This window comes from Amblyomma maculatum, chromosome 6 (genome assembly GCF_055883805.1).
Source record: "Amblyomma maculatum isolate TAMU_Amacu chromosome 6, ASM5588380v1, whole genome shotgun sequence".
NCBI classification, from domain to species: domain Eukaryota; kingdom Metazoa; phylum Arthropoda; class Arachnida; order Ixodida; family Ixodidae; genus Amblyomma; species Amblyomma maculatum.
Window position 1 is genome coordinate 32,921,192 of NC_139349.1, and position 19,043 is coordinate 32,940,234.

Consider the following 19,043-nt stretch of genomic DNA (forward strand, 5'->3'; position numbering starts at 1 on the left):
CTGGCGCCTAATACACAGTAGTGTGGACCTGTTTATCACTCACGCTTGAGACATATGCGTAGCGTTCTTATCAGAGTCTGCGTTCTTTCTAGCCAGCATTCAAGCTGCGCTTATGTGTGCACTGCAGACGCGCTTCTTGGCCACGTTGGATATAAGTTTCGGTTTCGGCTTGCGAAAATGCACATGTACGGGTGCGCATAGCACGCCAAAACTACATACAGGCCTCAAAATATGTAATCAAATTTAAATAACTGCATTTCAGTCAAATTCTGCAAGAGATTGCTGGATCTGTGCAGCCGCTGAGTGTCGTCACTTCCGCTCAAAAGCTGGAAGTGCGCTTTTTTCTCTCTCATTCTTCCCCCTCCCACCATGCACCTCCCTCTCCTGCTGTACGCCGCACGCATGAAGAGGCTCTCGAGTCTCGGCACAGTCGACTCGTCGACCTTCAAGCCGTAACAACCGAATGCGCTGAGTACGCGTTTAGTCAGGGGAGTCGGCGACGGATTGCTGTAATCAGTCAGCTGCAAGCAGTAGCAGGGCTTAGGTGTGAGGACTGCTGGAAACTGCGAAGCTACGCCTGTGTCTGGAAGCGAAAAGGTAAGGCTCATTGTTCTTGGCTCATCGTTAGGACGAGTAATGTAACAATCTGTATTGCCCATTTTCCTTGCTTCCGGTAACTAGCAGCTGTTATCAGCTCATACCACCCCGGTTCGGAGCATCGAATTCATTGCAGGGACACCTAAAAATAAGCGAAATGTAAAGAAAAGTAGTGGTGGCTGACCGCATGTTAACGTCCTATTTTGTCTAAGAAACGCACGAACTGTAGGCAAAGACGAAGAACCGGGTCGGTGTTGAACCTCGACCCGAAACTATAAAACAGCGGTGGTCCGTTTTCACAGTGCGTTGGTCCGGTGTTGTGCCTGAACCCGAAACTATAGAGTAGCGACAGTCCTTCCACAATGCGCTGGATCGTGTTGAGCCCGAATCCGAAACTATATCGGCGACAGTACGTTTGCACGATGCGCTGGGGCGGCGTTGGACCTGAATCTGATCCCGAAACTATAGAGCAGCGGCTATCCGTTTTCACAAGGTGCTGGGTCGGCGTTGAGCTCAATCAATCCGAAACTATATATCAGCGGCCGTCCGTTGACACGAAGCGCTGGGGGGGGTGTTGCTCCTGGACCCGAAACTATAGAACAGCGATGGTCCTTTTCATGGCAGCTTTGACTCTGCAGTACTGTAATTGCACGGAACGTAAAACACCCCTTAAATTTCTGGGTTTTCCGTCTCATTATGAGCAGTGGTGATTTGAAACGCGTTTGCTTATGTCATTGCCTCTTTGCGCGGCATATCGATCAGATGCAAAGGATATTTTGGACTTTACTGATCGACTAGCTGCGGATCCAAAGTGGTCTTGGAATAAACTTGCAAGCGATAACCTGAAAGTTATGCCGAATTAAATTTTGTTAATACATTCGTCAGATTGTTCTAGGAATATATTCCGGCAGCCCTACACGTAAGTGAATGTTGGCATCGCTGGATATACATAATTATATGTGTCCACTCAATAAATCGTGATTGTAGAGCACGGCATACGCGGAAAATTATGTGTAAATTATACTTTGAGGCAGCACTATTGGCTGCGTGCACGTTACGTCGGACACGGCTATTTACTGTAACTGTTAAAAACAAAATGCCTTTCGTACTTGCCTGTCCGCAGGCATTCCTACAAACGCAGACTGTGCAAATAACGACTCATTTTTTTAAATATTCACAGGAGTCACTCAGTGCTTGATGCTGTCTAAAACTTGTAAAAATAAGAAAAATTTGCTTAAATTATTGTGTCATTGATTGCAGGTGCGAGACATGGCGAACCCAGTTGTCCTTTACACCTTGGGCAAAGTAGCAGGTGCGCTTCTTTATTCTGTGTTCACTGTTCTGCACAAGAACTGCCGTGATCTTCAGTATTAGTTCGGAAACCAACCGCGAAATACTGACTCGAAGTATAAAAACCACAGCTTTTTAATAATCTGGACAAACGACGCAAATGTGGCTCTTCTGAAATATCCGAGCCAGACTGGCTGCCAGAAAAATTTGGAAGAAATGGAAACGAATATGATGCTCTTCTGTGCTTAATTGTTTTTCTCGTTTCTTGCAGTTCACTGGTCTACAAGCAGCTTAGCAGCTACTGCTATTTTTTTTTTTTTTACTATATCATATGCGAACTAGCCCTAACAAATTTTTGTGGATGGTATAAGTCGCCTTTTTTTTTTTCTTCCGCACTGATGCACTTGTAGTTTCCTTCTCTAATGTCAACGGCATGGGACGATGCAGGCTGCTGTTCTACAATCCGCCAATTCCAATAAATTTTAATTACAATTGTACGGGTTGTAAAAACCATCTCGCCCTGCTTTGGAGTTGCAAAAATTATCTAATTAGTTTGCATTCACCTCATAATTGCGTTCCGGCCCAACCCGAGGTTTGCTGCCGCGCAGTTTTTCGCACATACTGTCTAGCAATGTGGGAAAGAGAAGTGCAAGATGCCGGGCTAGTTGGTACTGCATAATGAAATAAAACAGCGCAGAGCAAAGGCGCAAAGCAGCGCCTGTGTATTTGTTTCCTTTCCTTCGTGTTTCGTCCCGTTTCTTGGGCTGTTTTATTTCATTATGCAGTACCAACTAGCCCGGCATCTTGAACTTCTGAACTTCACAGATTCACTTTGCCTTCTCCCAAAAGTTTGCTATTCTCAGATTTCGTTGTTATATACAGTCGGTGTTCCAAACATACGGATTGCAGGCTCATATTAGAAAATGCTTCCCGAATATCATCTAGCGAAGTATTGTTTATGATCACCTTACAGATGGAAATAAACTTTTGCATACGTACAAGAATGTTCATTTAGCCCTGCCCCTTGCGGACATCAGTTTTGGAATCGCTTAGTCGTTTGCTGTGGTCTTACAGGGTGGCCGTCACCATGCCAAATTCTGGTACGAGAAACCACTTAGTAAAGTGGTCCGACTATATCCAAGGTTAGGACTACGAATTTTATGTTTAAACTAAGAGAGTTGAAGCGCTTGCTAGTGTGTCTGAAGGATCCACCATAGCGTTCGCGCGCTTTTGAGTTGTGTTAAATCTGATATTCCTTGCTTCGCACTTTCACAGCGCTCGCCTATAAATTTCCGATAAATTTAGAACTGTAGAACTAACCTCTTGGCATACAGGCGTGTGTAGATCTTTATTCATGTGCAGTTGGAGCGGCGGTGTTGGTGGCCACAGCTCCGGCCGTGCTGAGCACCTTGGGATTTGGCGCCGCTGGAGTCACAGCTGGATCAGTGGCTGCCGCTGTCCAGTCCACCATGGGTGGCTTCGTGGCCAAGGGCAGCTTGTTCGCCATCTGCCAGAGCTGGGGGGCCGCAGGAATCCCAGTCGCTGCACAGACTGCTGTGGCGACGGCAGGAGCCTTTCTCGCCGCTCTCATATAGCTCGCTTCGGCCGCAAAAGGGATCGCAAGTCACTTACCAGCCATAGTTTATGCCATTGGGACAAGTCTCGCCACTTTTGACGGTGGTCGAAATTTTCTGAAAACCCCGAGCTTGAGCTCACCGGGCTCACCGTGAATTATAAGGCAGCAGCTCGTGGAGCGCAACTCGGCTTATCCGCAGCGCTTTAAGAACTTTTACAGGGCATCATGCTTGTTAACAATAACGATCATTTCTGCTGAAATAAACTTTTCTGACCTCGGCTCCACTAGCGCATATTTTATATACATTGTCAAAGACCTACAAAATGGCCTATCGTCGTGTGTCGGAGATGTCTAAGATAAATCCGGCTCTTTGCGGCTGTTAGATGTTAATCTGTAGACGCAGAGAAAGATTAGTTCAAATGAACAATTCAAAGCCGAAGACTTGCTATACGCTTAATTTGTTGCCAAATAAAGTGTTCCCCTCTCTCTCTTTCTCTCTCGTAGTTGAGTGTAGACGTTCCTCTCTTGCTTTGACCTCTGAATGCAGTCATAAAATTTAGAATTCTTATGATATCCGTCTTTTGTCTAGCGAACGAGGAACTGACTGGACGAGTCTGTGGTCGATCGTTTGTTCGAGCTAAACAGCAACCGCAGGCAATCGCAATGAAAACATTCTCGAGTGCTTGAATTGTAGTGCACGTTAAGAAGCCCGAGGTAGCAGAAATTATCCTGGAGCACTTCACTATGACGCGCCTCGTGACATGTAGTCATTCGGGCATATACAAATAATTTCATTACATTATTATAATGTCTTTCTTGTGCAGGTGTAGTAATGACATTAGAAAGATGGTGCCAGTGCACGCTGCTGGGAATTCATTCAAGAACGTTTTCGATAGCGCAGATGTACTTTAAGAACTGGTGGGCGAGTTGGTCTGACATATCTAGTGAAGCAGCGCAACGGCTCAAGGCCAGAGGTGTTCCGCTGTGTTTGTCCCTTTCTTCCTCTGGCCTTGTGCCGTTGCGCTGCTTCACTAGATATGACAGATGTACTTCATTTAATTAGCCTCTGAAAGATGCGTAGCGTGGAACATGAGAAAACGAACCTTACAGATTACATCACTCCAGACAAATGAATCTATAGCATGCGCAACTTTCAGGTGTCGCGAACTTATTCAATCTTTTTGTCATAGTTAGATTTCTTGACGCATTTTTCATAGCTAGACTGACTTATTTAAGCACATTCTACGTATGCAAGCAGTTAGGTGAAATTAGCTTGGGTGTTTCCTACAGTTCAACTGGCTGCTGCGCTTTAACTAGAGGCCACTTTCAGTGCATATATGCGAAATTTGTCCTAATTGCCACTTGATGTGTGAACGCCGACTTTATATCCAGGCAGGCTGCGCCTCTCACCTCAACGACGTGAGAGCCATAAAGCTAACCCCCTCCTCCATGCCCCCGTGTCACGGAACATTGTTACCGCAATGCGTCGGGACGATACAATCACAGCCTTCTCATTCCCAAGGATCTTCCTCACATTTGATAGCAAACTTCAAGTTTACGAGAGCTCCACTTAATTATGCTCATTTTCTGTACTCCGTAATAACCACATCTATGAAATCCAGTACACAAGAAACCTAGCCCATCTCCTTTCAAAGCAATCAAGTAGAACATTTATATTCTCCAGGATGTACCTAATTAACAGTGCAGAATTATTCGTGGAACCGTGCACTCGTAATGTTTCCGAAGCATCTTTACCCAGACTACACAACTACATCTGCAAGACATCCAAGGGAAATATATTTGAGGGTATTGCATAGTCCAATAATTGAACTGTTTTCCCTGAAAGAAGCTGAAGACACATGTGAGAAATCACACTTTGGTCGGGCGGCAGTTTTCTTCGTTGTGTAGGAGGGCAGCGCGCACACGTCAGTAAAGAAAAAAAAAACTTCTTTTTTTCTTAAGGGAGGGGCAGGGGCAGTGTAATCTCGGGTACGCAATTGTCAGGTGACGAGAGTAGAACAATCGCTATTATTTGACAGTGACGATATTGTGTGTTATCAAAGTCTATACGCAGCCGTCTCAAAGAGACAAAAGAGTTACTGATAAGAGGCAGCTATATGTTCAGCTGTTCTGTTTTGTCACGCACACTTGAACAATGTACACCACTGTTATCGGAGTGCACGATCAATTTCAACAGTCACTCTCCGTTTCAACACTCTTATAAAAGAAAGCTATGGACCCGCGGATATGCAAAATTGCTTCGAGTTTCGGTTTCTACTTCGAGAGAGCACATGCGCGCGATGGAACTGTGAAAATGCCGTAGAAACTGTTGCCAAATTTCTTCCATTGCAGTTTAGGTAGTAATCCCTCTCACACAGGCCTACCTTTGCCCCTTCTGAAAAATAAAAATAATATATCTAGTTTTCGTTGCATTGGTCTTCCCCGGCGTAGAGCGGTCGAGCCAAATAAAGCCACAGCGAGCCGGTAACAACGTGCGTCAGCGGGTCTCATAGTTGAGCCGTTGAGCCAGTTCGGCGCAAGCTGCTGAAGCAGCTTAGAAGGACTTCGACAGTCGCTACACTTTGACTTCCCCTTAGAAGATCCACCGTCAAAAAGGTAAGGCAATGTTCTTACTTGATTCGCTGTCGGGCCGGTAAATGCAGCGATTCGTTCTTATAGTTTTCGATTATTACTCTCAGTGGCAAGTGATTGGTCCCTGCCACGTGTTCACTCCGTGCTGCGACCAGCAAAAAACAGCTAAGTTAAATCGTTGCATTTTCTGGTCTGTCATCAACACTATATATATATGTCGATCTCTGGTTGAAGAAGCGACCTTAATAAGGACGCGTCGGGTCGAACTAGGTAGCGGTAGATCAGAATGCGAAACTTTGGAAAAGCGCAGATCCGTCAATGGCGATGCTTTGCGAAATATAGGACATGACTATTTGTCATGCGCCCCATTGCGTCGCTGCCCTGTCTTATAACGGTGCCTTTGGCGCAGTAAATAGTTTTCTATTCGAGCGCGGAATTGAAATATAACTTGGCGTATCAACGTCTCACAACTATCGCGCAGTTCAGATGCAATGAGTGTAGGCGCGACATGGTAGTGTAAATAACGTAGAACTGAGTGTTCGTTGATCGGGTTTATCCTATTAGAATTTGGTAGTATATAGTGCCGCGCTTTAGAGCTGTGCAGGTAGGGATCAGTGAGCGGAGGATAGAAACGTAGCGTATATATTGCATGAAATGTGGTCACAGGTGTGCGATATACGTGAAACATTTATATTCGTATTGCAAAGGTGTGAGAGAGCGGCTGTGGCTATGAGGTAAAGACAGTTTAGTCCACACAGAAAAAGCTAAATAAAGAATGTAAATCCTGTACTCAATGACCTGCAAATGAAATTCTTATGGAAAGTATCCCGTTACCCAGCTGATTACATTTTCTATTCGAGCAGTCACGGAAATAAACAGCAAGTATGATTAATAAATTACCAATCACGGAAACAGAGTGAAGCCGAAATAGCATTACATATCGCTGCCGCATCACAGCTGCCATCGAAGCAAAGATCATTGCTTGTCAGTTCACAGCTCCACTTCACTTGTATTGCGGCCGATAAGCAAGAAGGCAGCTATTTTCAGGGGCAACATAATGTTAGGTTAGAAAAAGTTAAACCTCCTATGCTTCGCTTCCCCCCCCCCCCTTCCCTCCCCACTAAAAAAAAGTACCTTGATAATTTTCTGTTCAGTGTGTCAAGTAATGACTCACCTTCTTTGAAATGTTCCTGTTTGTCGCCATTCGAACAATTTTCTTTGTGGTCAAATATTTAGGGGAAACCCCCAAGGTGTAGTAGATTTGTAATAAGGGAATAATTATACTCATTGTCATCCACCCAAGCGCAGCCATACGGCTACAAAAGAAAGCCTTCTCATTGTCATCAACCCGAGCGCCGCCATTCGGCTACAAAGGAAAGCCCAGCGCTTATTAGAATTTTCTTTGTGATTGCAGTACTCATTGTGAATCATACTGTATGCTTAATTTTTGTTTTTTGTTTTTTTCAGTCGCAAGAAATGGCAGACCTGTTCACCATTGGTGCTTCAATAGGTGAGCATCCCTGTTTTTAATTTCTAAATATATAAGGGAATTTCTTCGTGGTATTGGGTGCTAAATGATTGAAGCGAATTAGAAGTAAATATGCACAATGTGGGCCACATGTTTATATACATCTAAGGAAATCAAGTGAGGATTTTGATTATCCTGCGTTTTATTGTCTCCTTTTTAATTGTCCAATTTTCATGCTCTCTCCCGGCCTCGACATCTTTCCAGGGTGGCAGCTATAGGCTCGAATATTGGCACATTGTGGGTGCACAATAAAAAATAGATTTGCAGCAGTGAGGTCACGTCACTGCTCTCATGATCTCTTCAGGTGTAAAATTCTAGCAATTCATGTGAGTAGTAGTATAGTAAGTGGTTTTTCTATTTCATGTCATGTTTTTTGTTGCCACCGTAATTTGCTGCTGTTCATGTAATCTCTGTACTGTCAAGTATGCAGGCTTGTGACATTTAGCTTCAGTTACAAAACCTGGCTGCCGGCAACAATGGTACACACAGGGCAGCCAGCAGACGCAATAAAAATCTTGGATTTTGTAATTATGACTTGCCACATGATAACAAAATAAAAGACCTGCTCCATCGTGAATACATAATTATGTAAATATCCTTAAATAAATATATCTCTGTCTATCGTCCTTGGTTTCTGAAAACTATCTCCATCCTGGTAGTTATTAAACCCATAAGCATCTCTGGCTTATGTGACGGATTTACCGAGTTTCGGAGCCCCTGGCATCAGAGTATATTAAATTGCTTTTTGTATGTTGCATGAAGCAGCAAAAGGCCATTCATATGTTCCCAAACGTTCAGCATTTCATTGTCAAACACAAGCATTCCCCAGTTAACATTATCTAAAATCAAGCACAATATATATATATATATATATATATATATATATATATATATATATATATATGTTGGTATCCTGCTTTCTCGTCCTATTTCCATTGAGATATGTGTTTACTGATGAACCAGAAAATACCGACTGTCAGTTAATTTAGGCTGCCTAAAGGATTGAAAAGTAATAAGCTCCAGCCACAGGTGCTTAAGTACCTGAAAAATTCAAACTTTCTCTGCCTATTGACTCTTCAATCACTTTTCTGCTCATACTGATCTTGACATTCACCTCCCGTGCTTCAAGCAGTGACCTATGCACATTGTCTTGAATAGCCTGATCAGTCGAACTGCCGTGCAGACCTCCTGGTGGCCTTGACTCTGAATAATATGCGAATCGCAGATATTCGTGAGCTCGCGTCTGGAGCACAGTGAATTATTCGAACACTTGCAACGGATGTACCAGGGAACAAAGAAAAGCCTGAATAAACTTATGTGCCTCATATGCAGCGGGAGCAGCGGTGGCAGTTGTCGCAGCGCCTGCTGTGCTGACCGCCGCAGGATTTGGCGCCGCTGGTGTTGCAGCCGGTTCCTTGGCCGCGGCCGTCCAGTCCACCATGGGTGGAGTGGTGGTCAAGGGCAGTGTTTTCGCCCTCTGCCAAAGCTGGGGTGCCGCAGGTATCCCAGTCGCTGCAAAGGCTGTTGCGGCGACGGCAGGAGCCGTACTGGGTTACAACGCCGCCGACTGAGCCACCGACTGTGCGCCCTTGGCCTAGACTTGCAGGGTTAATATCAATAAAGTTTGTTGCTATAAGGCCTATGGGTATATTGGCAGCAACTGCTGTTTCATTCGTGGAAACGCCTATATGAACAGTGCGGTAATTATAACGGCTCAATTTTCAACGTGCTCACCTTTGTGTACTTTGAGTAAGTGCTTTGGAGATTTTCGATCGTTTCATTTTAGCGTGTATTCTGTGGACGCTATTCTGATGATCGTCGTACCCTCAAAGGCGGAGCTTATGTGTCCCTATAGTTTTACAGTTGTAATTCGTACATAACATTTAGAAAACAACCATATTTTGTTTAATCATTGAACTAATGACTACGATACAACGTAAGCATTAATTGTTAAATTTTAATATAAAATGACGCGACATAAGCAAATTTCCGTTCAGAATTGAACCAATAATATCCATGATACAACATGTGACCTCATCGCATAATTTTATGTCGTCGTTACGCTTGGTAAAGTCGCCAAAACCTTGCGAACTGCTGTACTATATACTACGTCATTAATTGCACAAAAGGCAACTATTTTGCATAAGAAATGCATTAAATGCAGTTTTCTGAATGTGCAATGCCGGAAAGCCAACTCGTGGAGCTTTCAAATGTAAATATTTTCGTTTGATATTTCGAACCACGCTGTCTGCGGAGAACATTTAGAAACGTGGCGCACCGTTGATGGTGACCTTATTTTCGCAACACAATATTGCCCCTTAAATAATACATAAAAAAAGTTAACGCATGATCAAGCTCTATCACGTATATGATGTCCGCCTCGCTGTAAAACGCCTACACAGACATGTCGCGTATTTTTTTTTTTTTTTTTTAATACAAGTAGGATAGGATAGGAAATACGTTAGTTTCTCTAGGAGGGTCTTGTGCTAGTCGCAGAAGAGTTCCATCTTCCGTTTTCTCACAGGGTCGGTGCCCCTATTCCAGGGCTCCGCTGAGCTTCGCTGCTCGCTGGGCGGGCTGGATTAGACCTAGCTGGCAATCCAAATCGCCGCTGGAGAGCCGGCTCTCCCACTGTTCCGCACTCGGGTCTTTACGAAAGCTGTCGTTATTTTTACATTGCCACGTGATGTGGTATAACGAAGGTTTGCTACCACACCATGGGCAAGTGTCCCGATATTATGACGGGTAAATTTTGCTTAGGGTATGCAGGTTAGGGAATGTTCATGTCTGCAGTCTTCGCCAGTACACTGCCTCTTGTTGTTTTAGATCCCGATGAGGCGGCGGTTAGCGGATCCGTACTCCCTTATAGTAGTAAACGGCCAAAAATTCACTATTCCTATAGGAAGCTGGTGCACAGGGTTTTCGACCACCCGGGGTTCTTTTACGTGCACTGACGCCACACAACACACGGGCGTCTTGATTTTCGCCTTCATCAAATCATTGGGCATGCACAGCAGTCGAGCACCCTAACCACTGCGGCGGAACGTATAGCGTTTTCAGTGTTTTTGTGATCTGTTTAATGGTGCGTACGTAACTAAGGCTCTCATAAATCTACATGGATTAGCGCAGTGTTCACAAATGTTAGTAATGTTTAAGGTGCCTCATACAGCGTTATATTTTAATTCTATATAATAATTAATGCAATTTGCAAGGTTATTGTTACTTACGAAACCATTATATATCAATATTTTTTTGCGAGGTGAAATATGGGCATGTCGCTATACAAACCCACTCCATGGGGCAATTTCTAGAAATGGACGTGTATCTCAGTTTACGCGGTAAGCGAAATAGACGTGGGATGTGTCGGCTGAAGGACCTCTTTCCGACGTTCCAGGAACGGACTTATCTCATGTGCTGGATGGATGGAATATAGGAGCATCCCCTTTGAAACGGGGAGTAGCAGTTGCTATCATGGTCATTTTTTTTTTTTTCCTATACCTTGAGTATTGATTTAGATGGGTTAACATACCACCATTCCATTTATTGAATTTTTACTTCCACATTAACAACGTTATGTAAATTTTCTGCTTTTCCAATCGCTTTTTGCTAGCTTGCAGCGCAGATTCATTCACCCGCGACCACTGGTATCTCCAAACCCCAGGCCTCAGGAAGAGTGACTCCGCCTGCATCGACATAATTACAGACTCTTATTCCTTGTGCTTGACGCTTTCTTCGAACATGGATTCGCCAATATTAAACACCTTTCTTTCATTGCTCCCATCACATTTCAGCCTCATACATATAGTGTGGGTACCAGGCCACAGTAATATGACAGCCAATGAGGTTGCTGATAGACTAGCTAAAGAACCTCAGAATGGCCCTGTGTTGCCTATCCTCCCGGCAACTGCGTTCATAACAGCAGCACGATTTCGTAGGCGTTCCTTATTAAGTACGCAGTCTGGATCTATTTTGTCATCGGACGACTACCTGCATCTCAAGTATACCTGGAGTAGGAAATCATTTCAATCAAGGCAGACAGAGGTCTTTCTAACCAGGCTGCGCTGTCGTATTCCGCCCCCAAATTTCTATATGCACAGGTCTCGTTTGGCGCTTTCTCCCGCCTGCGCATTCTGCGGGGAACCGGAAACAATAGATCATTTCTTGCTATTTTGCCGCCGGTTTACCATGATGAGAAAACGGTATTTGGAGAAGCCGTTACAACAGCTGGGTCTTAATTTGAGCAGCCAGATTTTATTATCGTTCGGTGCTACCATGCTTAGGTACAGCCACAGGTCTGTTTTTAACGCCATTCAAAACTTCTTAATAGAAAAAAAACGTCTGCCTTGCTAATATGCTTTGAATTTTTAACCTGTACATATAAATCTCAGTATTCTCCTACTGCGTGCGTTAGTAATTACCATTTTTTATTTTGGTTTTTCATATTTACATTTCCTTCTCTGTTCCCTAGCAATTATTTCTATTTTTTGCGATGTAATTATACATCTCAAAATCTAATATCTCTGCACCCCAATTCTTGGCCGATCCCCCTGTGTAGGTATGTGCCATCCAATTAGAGGAGAACAACAGCAACAAAAAAATTGGATAAATTCTGTGGAAAAAAAAAACGGTGTAGAACTATACCGAAAGTGGACAAGGCAAATCAGGCGAAGCGAAGAGGCGTCCGGGTGCTGTGCGATGTCAGCGCACGTTAAAGATCTCCAGGTGGCCGAAATTACTCCGTAGTCCTCCACGGCGGCCCCTCTTTCTCTCTTCACTCCCCCCTTCCCGTACGACGCGGTTCAGGTGTCCACAGAAACAAGTGTGACATACTGCGCCTTTCCCTTCCGATGAACCAATTATTATTATTATTAGATCAGGAAGGAAGCTTTCTTTGATAACTCAAGAGGCAGTGTTCTACTTTTTGAAGCTAGATCAGGGTGCCTTTGCAGCTACAAAAAAATTCCATATTCTTATATGAATATGGTTGGTTGAACCAGCGGCAACCGAGAACGAAGGAACTGATATAATGTGACGTCTTGGCGATGGCGACGATGATGATAGTGTCTGCTCTCATCTGGGCTGGAAACGGAATGTCGTTACCTGGGTTCGAACCCGACCTCGGCGGTTGCGTTTCAATGGAGGCGAAACGGAGTGGCGTCCGTGTGTTGTGCGATGTCAGTGCACGTTAAAGAACCCCAGGAGGTCGAAATTTCCAGAGTCCTCCACTACGGCCTCATAGCCATAGTCGCTTTAGGACGTTAAACCCCACAAAACCAAACCAGACCAGATGCAAATCACTGTTAAAGATTACTTGCAGTGTGAAAGATACTGCGCCCTTTCTTTCCCGCGAACCAATTATTATTTTATTGCGAAAGCAATACTACTACCATTTTCAGCCCTTCGCGTAGCCACGGTCGGTAGGCACGTTTGACCTTTAATGACCCCAGATGGCTGCGACGTCATACCAGCTGCGAGAGATGGGCTACCAAGTCAAGTCGTCTGGTGGGGGCGGTCGGAGGCACGGCGCGCCGCGGATGAGATGATGACGTCCTGTGACGTCATACCAGCTGCGAGAGATGGGCTACCAAGTCGAGTCGTCGGGTGGCGGCAAAAATTTTGCTATATAGCCATGGGTTTGGAAAGGTTCCTGTTTTTATTTTACGGCAAAATTTTCCCAAATCTTACTGCACCTAGCTGCAAACACTGCTCACAACCGGACACGTTCATTCACATGGTGTGGACATGTATACGACACAACGCAGACAATACAGCTACAGTGGATGCGTGGGAGTCCCTCCTGCGTACCACCGAGCTCGCCCAACAGCGCCAGCTCATTTTGCGCGCATTGGAGGCCGCAGAGTCCCAAAGGATCCCTGCTGACCTTCTCTAAGCAGTGCAACTAGTCTTTCGGCTGGTTCCCCTTCTTTGGGAGTAAATAAAGAGTTTATCATCATCATCATCATCATCATCATCGGGTGGCGGCAGTCGGTATAGGCACGGCACGCTGCAGCTGGAGCCGCGCTGCTACCGAGTGGAGGCGCTGCTGTCACCTCTTCTCTCGCAGTTGAGAGGAGAAGGAGATTCTATTAGGGACCTTTTTCATTATTCAGACAATCCAGTTGTTCTTCAAGATAGGAGTAGCAGGAGTAGTTTGTAGCAAACTTCTTAAAGTGTGCTTAGATGGCAGGCCTATATAGTCACATCCAGATACCACCGAATATCAAAATGATGTTATAAAAATGTTAGCAGTAACAATTGTGTGAGAAAACATTAGCATAACATTGAAAATAAAAATTATTCTAATATTTTTTTTTTCAATGTCAGTATGATGTTGTATACTGTTTCATGCTGTGTTATAAACATTGTCTTATGTTACAAATACTGTAATATAACCTACACGGCAAAATACCGTTTGAATCATAATTAACAAACAACGCAGCAAATCTATTTTAAGTACCGTGTCTCAGACCTTTTGCTCTTTTTCGTCTAGTAAAGACATTTTTAACTTCTTAGCAACTAAATCTCTATGATGCCTGCCATAGAGTGCGCGTGCACAGCCGTATTATTTGCTTAGAAGCTTTGTATCCATTCGCCACCAACAATCATGGGACACCCATCAGTGATGTATATAAAAGCTTGGCTCTATGCCATTTGTTCAGAGGTGAGTGTACGAGTTGCATGTGCTGCATTGCGGAGCTCAAGTGTCACCGTCATTTTCGGCCTTTGCAAAGCGTTCAAGTTATGTACCGAGAGAGTGAAGACCATCACGAAGAATGTTACATTTATATTCAATGCATGTTATATTTCGCCTATTTAAATATTATAAACCTATTATTTTAACGTTTAATTGTAATGTTGCTGAACGTTGGGAAAAAATTCGACGTTAACATATGAACGTCGGAATAACGTTTGAATGAAACAAGAGTATCAAATAATGAAATGCTTGGGTGCTATCTGGGATTATATTGCCAGAAAACATCTTTATGTCCAGTCTAAACTAGATCTTATGTAAGTTTCATTGCTTTTTTTTAATTTCTGTTGAGCCCACTTACAGTCGAGTTAACTAATGACCGCTCATTACGAACGAAGAGGGAGCTACCGTCTAAATGTATGAATTAGGACCGTGGCGCTAAATATAAGAAAACGAAGAAACGTTGCCGCACCACTCGGTTATAACGAAAGTGGAGACCCGGGGACTCACCATCACTGTCGAAAGTAAAACCTCCAGTGCGGAAAACGAAGAGCATTTCTCAGATGTCGTACCCTCCCCATACTCCTTTTCAATAGAGAAAGTGTCGAAGTAGTCGAACCATGGAGGGTGCTGACGATGGTGATGATGATTTATTGACCATACCTTTTGCATCGGGTGGGCACCGTGCTGGTGCCCCAGTCGTAAGAAAGAAGAAAAAAAAAATGCACAGAGTGGCGCAGCGCCCCCTAGCCCAGGTTTTCTCCCCTATGCAGCGCGAAGCAGACGACGCGGCCACGCTGCGCGGAGTTTTTGCCGAGGTCTCCGTGCATAGAGGAAGGAAAGTACTTTCTCCGTGGAAGGTGCTGACGCACAGAGCGGCGCAGCGCCCCCTGGCCCAGGTTGTTTCCACTATGCTGCACTTTTCTCTGCACCTTCTCTACAGCGAGTGCACGATGGGCGAGAACTCGTGCAGAGCTAGTCCTGCACCTTGACAAAACGAGGAGAGAAGTGCAGACGGCACGCGTGGCACTGGCAAAACGAGGATGGCGGTGCTGCACTACGTGAACTGGTGCAGCCAAATCGAAGAGATCTCTATACAACGCGGTGCCCGAACGCAACACATACATTTACAGGTTATCCCCCCCCCCCCCCCCCCTCCATTTTTTTCTATATGCTGTCATTTACTAATACAAATATCCCCTGGAAGGAAAATCACTGAACATCAGTCATTACGCATTATGATCGAACTGCTATCTGCCGCAACAACTGTACAGACGTACCCTGCGTACCCTGTACACATGCAAACGTAGACACTTACCAAACGAGACACAAATTTGTTTCGAAGAGGCAAAATACATAACGCCTAGGCACGTACAGAGCAGTACTCGCAAGACTGCTTGCTATATCATACTTAATACACGAATTTCATGTGGAGTACAGTTTCGACTTTAAGTGCGGATATCTATACCGGAAGGCTTTTCTCGACGAGCCTGTGCAGATGGCATAAAAAATGCTACTAAATTCTTATTCAGTTCACTGACTGCACGTTTCCTACACATTTCTGGTTGCCTACATGCGAGCAAAATCTGTCACTTCCGGCAACCATATCCACGCACGTTCTCTCTCTCTACCTCTTCCGTTCCGGCTGTCTTGGCCGAATGATTGAGCCTTTGAGCGATTGCGGCGCAGGCAGCAGGCAGTTGCAAGGCACAGTTCGGAGAGTCACACAAGCTGCGGCACTTTGTCTTCACACTGACGCTAAGGCCAAAGTCTAAAAGGCAAGGCTTATATGATTCTTACTTCAATCATTCAGAGTCCGAGAAAAGCTTAAATGTTTTCATTTCCCTTATTTTGTGTTCCGCGCCACGCCTTCTGTGCTGCGAGGTTTAGAAAGAAGCGAAACAAAGTTGAGTAGTTCATTTACCTGACCTTAATCAAACCGTGTGTTGTCTGGAAGAAGCGAACTACCCTGAGGTCAGGAGGACACGCAAGGCGGGCCTAATATACAGTAGACCCGAATGCGAAACTACAGAACGGAGCCCCATTTTTGTGTAGACCCGAATTCGAAACTATAGAACGGATGTCCATTTTGGGGATAGTGGTGGTAACAATTACGACTATTTCTCACGCACTCCGCTCCGTCATAACAGTTTTGCGACCCGTTTAGAGGAGTAAAGTTTTCGTTTAGGCCTCGGGTTTTTAAAAGAAAAATCCCGGAAACTTGACATCGCGGAAGAGTAGTGAAAATATCCTCGAAGAAAAGTTTTAAGCGCATGGAAAATAGCAACATAAAAATGCGATTCTTTTCTTTGGGATCCCTCAAATGTGAATCAGTAATTTTAATGGCACCAATGCCTATTTGCTGTACATAGCAGCCTCACAGGATGTAGTTTACCTTAATCTTAAATATTTACTTAAACAGCCTCAATGGTCAACAAATAGCCAGCAGTACTTATGGGTGCACTGTTCAGAGGGGCTTATATGTGCAATGAAGACAGGAAGTGCATGAGTAACAGTTTTAATGCTAATAATAATAATAATAATAATAATAATAATAATAATAAAGCATCAAATTGAAACCTCTGTACTGTGCCAGTGTTAGTCCTGCAGATGTTGTTACTCAACATCACAGCATCTTAATTTCAGTCACTTTATATTTGACGAACTTCTTGTTTGGCTAATTGTGTGTCGGTAAGCAAACAAGCTATTGATTTTGCTGGTAGAATATTTAGTACAGGAGGGAAAAATACCTGAACTTGGCCAAACAGCAGACAATAATGAAAATGTTCTCAACAAGAAAACTACTCTAATACACACCAGCAAATATCTGCTGTTGTCCACTACCTCCAATAATCCTTGGCAACTTGGCACTTAGAATGGGAAACAGCTCAATTTTGGTATTTTACTTAAACAATTCAAGGAATTTTGCTGATGCTTCATATCTGCGTAAGCGTTACTGAATTGTCTACATGTAATTTCTTATAGTTGCAAAGTGTGGATTACCTGTACACTATCGGTGCATCAGTAGATGCGTATTGCTTTTTTACATTTGTCATCGCACAACAGATCTTTGTCTTCTTGGTTCCTAAACGAGTGCAATAAGCCACAAGGCTACATGCCTTTGTAATATGTGAGGAAATTAACTGAGGATTCCTAGAGATTGTACCGAATTTAGTTGACCATCAGGTATTTCTGCTTACTATAATTTTTCAAATTTTACCGTTCACTTCCCTTTAATACATACCCATATTTACTGAGCAAGCCTTGACCTCGTGCTTCAGCCGTAATGAGATGTTGCTCTGAATTGTTTCATTAGTTGGGACTATCATGAGGCCTCCAGCTGGCCTTGGCCAGGACTTGAATCACAGTGAGTGTGTGTGCATTGAGAAATAAGCTTGGAAGTGATACACATATGCAGGATAGTAAATTCTTTTCACGTTTTCTTCAAATGTGCCAAGAGAACAGAACAGCGCATACACAGAATTCTGTGCCCCATATGCAGCGGGTGCGGTGGCGGCAAGTGCTGCAGCACCTGCTCTGCTGGCCGCCGCAGGATTCGGCACTGCTGGTGTTGCATCCGGTTCGCTGGCTGCCGCCATCCAGTCCACCATGGGTGGCATCGTGGCCAAAGGCAGTGTGTGTGCCATCTGCCAGAGCTGGGGAGCTGCAGGAATTCCGGCCATTGCACAGACTGCTGTAGCGACGGCAGGAGCAGCTCTCGGCTACAACGCCGCTGACTAAGCCATCGACTGCAAACCCCTGACCTGGATTTCGGGTTTGAGGGCAATAAATCTTATTACAGCAGCTACAGCTTGAGTGTACTAATATGGAAGCAACAGCTGTTTCAGCTGTAAAGGTGGCCTCCTACCTGAAGTAGATACCATGGGTACTACTCTGACAACTGGTAACAGAATGTCACTGCGCTGCAAATAACCTTTTTCCTGCATGAATAATTCAACTATATAATACATCCACAATGCTGGGGTTGTGAATTCCAATGAATAAATATAGTGCAGAAGTCTGAAGGACGATACTTTGTCCATATCCCTTTAAAACCTACTGCAGCTTCATTTCTGGTCCCACTGTAAACGCGTATTGATATGCGAGCATCTCGCCCCGCAGCGCACTCAAATCTGACCCTTCTGTCCTGTTCGTCAACTTAGACCCCACTTTATCCTGTTTCTTGCCCTCTGTGCTCAATTCACCCCTGCAATCGACTCCATGCCATTTGGCTCAACTGACGTCTTGCGTTTTCTCTTCTTTATTGGCTGAAGCTTGTGCTCGGCACATGTGTCGCTTCAGTAGATGGCGGGAAATTAAAAAATGGAATCGATTATGAGAGGAGTCATAATAACATACTGAGCCTGGGTCGACATGAGTGAACATCCAAGTGGTTACAGTGTAGGCTACTTAAATCGATAATGGTCATCACACTTGCACGCGGAAAATTTTTAAAGCACATTTCTTTACCTTTACTACCAGCTATGCAAACGTTTCAATATCACGAGCATCCGAGTTTCTTCCGACACACCACATCTATCGCTTCACTAGGCTTAGACACACACACACACACTTGTGAAAACAATGTTTCCGCAGTCGGACGACAACAAATAAGCAAAGTTAACTTAAGAGCACTTGTGAAGTTAGCCATCAAAATCCTAAGGCAGAGCGGGTCTGGAAGCTGGAAACGCTACAGAATGAAGGAACCTCTACCCATGTGTCGCATCATGGTGTGCCTATTGCACCTAAAAAATGTTCAGGGTTCTTGG

General features: G+C 44.3%; 1 protein-coding gene and 1 long non-coding RNA gene across 6 annotated transcripts; both read left to right on the top strand.

The window, feature by feature from the left end:
* The first annotated feature begins 376 nt into the window (after positions 1–376).
* LOC146185428 (interferon alpha-inducible protein 27, mitochondrial-like) lies at positions 377–9,223 on the top strand. 5 transcript variants are annotated; one of them, XM_084606361.1, is made up of 3 exons: positions 377–597; positions 7,523–7,565; positions 8,916–9,223. In XM_084606361.1, the coding sequence occupies exons 2-3, from the start codon at positions 7,532–7,534 to the stop codon at positions 9,152–9,154; spliced, it is 273 nt and encodes a 90-aa protein (XP_084462487.1). In that variant the 5' UTR covers positions 377–597; positions 7,523–7,531; the 3' UTR covers positions 9,155–9,223. The 5 variants fall into 5 exon arrangements, with proteins under 5 accessions (XP_084462487.1, XP_084462486.1, XP_084462483.1 ...); XM_084606360.1 differs by having other exon boundaries at positions 7,530–7,565; XM_084606357.1 differs by lacking the exons at positions 7,523–7,565; positions 8,916–9,223 and adding exons at positions 1,858–1,909; positions 3,232–3,966 and having other exon boundaries at positions 388–597.
* A 6,270-nt stretch (positions 9,224–15,493) lies between these two features.
* Positions 15,494–18,084, top strand: LOC146185429 (uncharacterized). The gene is made up of 2 exons (XR_014707798.1): positions 15,494–16,052; positions 17,777–18,084. It is a non-coding gene; the product is annotated as an uncharacterized LOC146185429 (long non-coding RNA).
* The last annotated feature ends 959 nt before the right edge of the window (positions 18,085–19,043 follow it).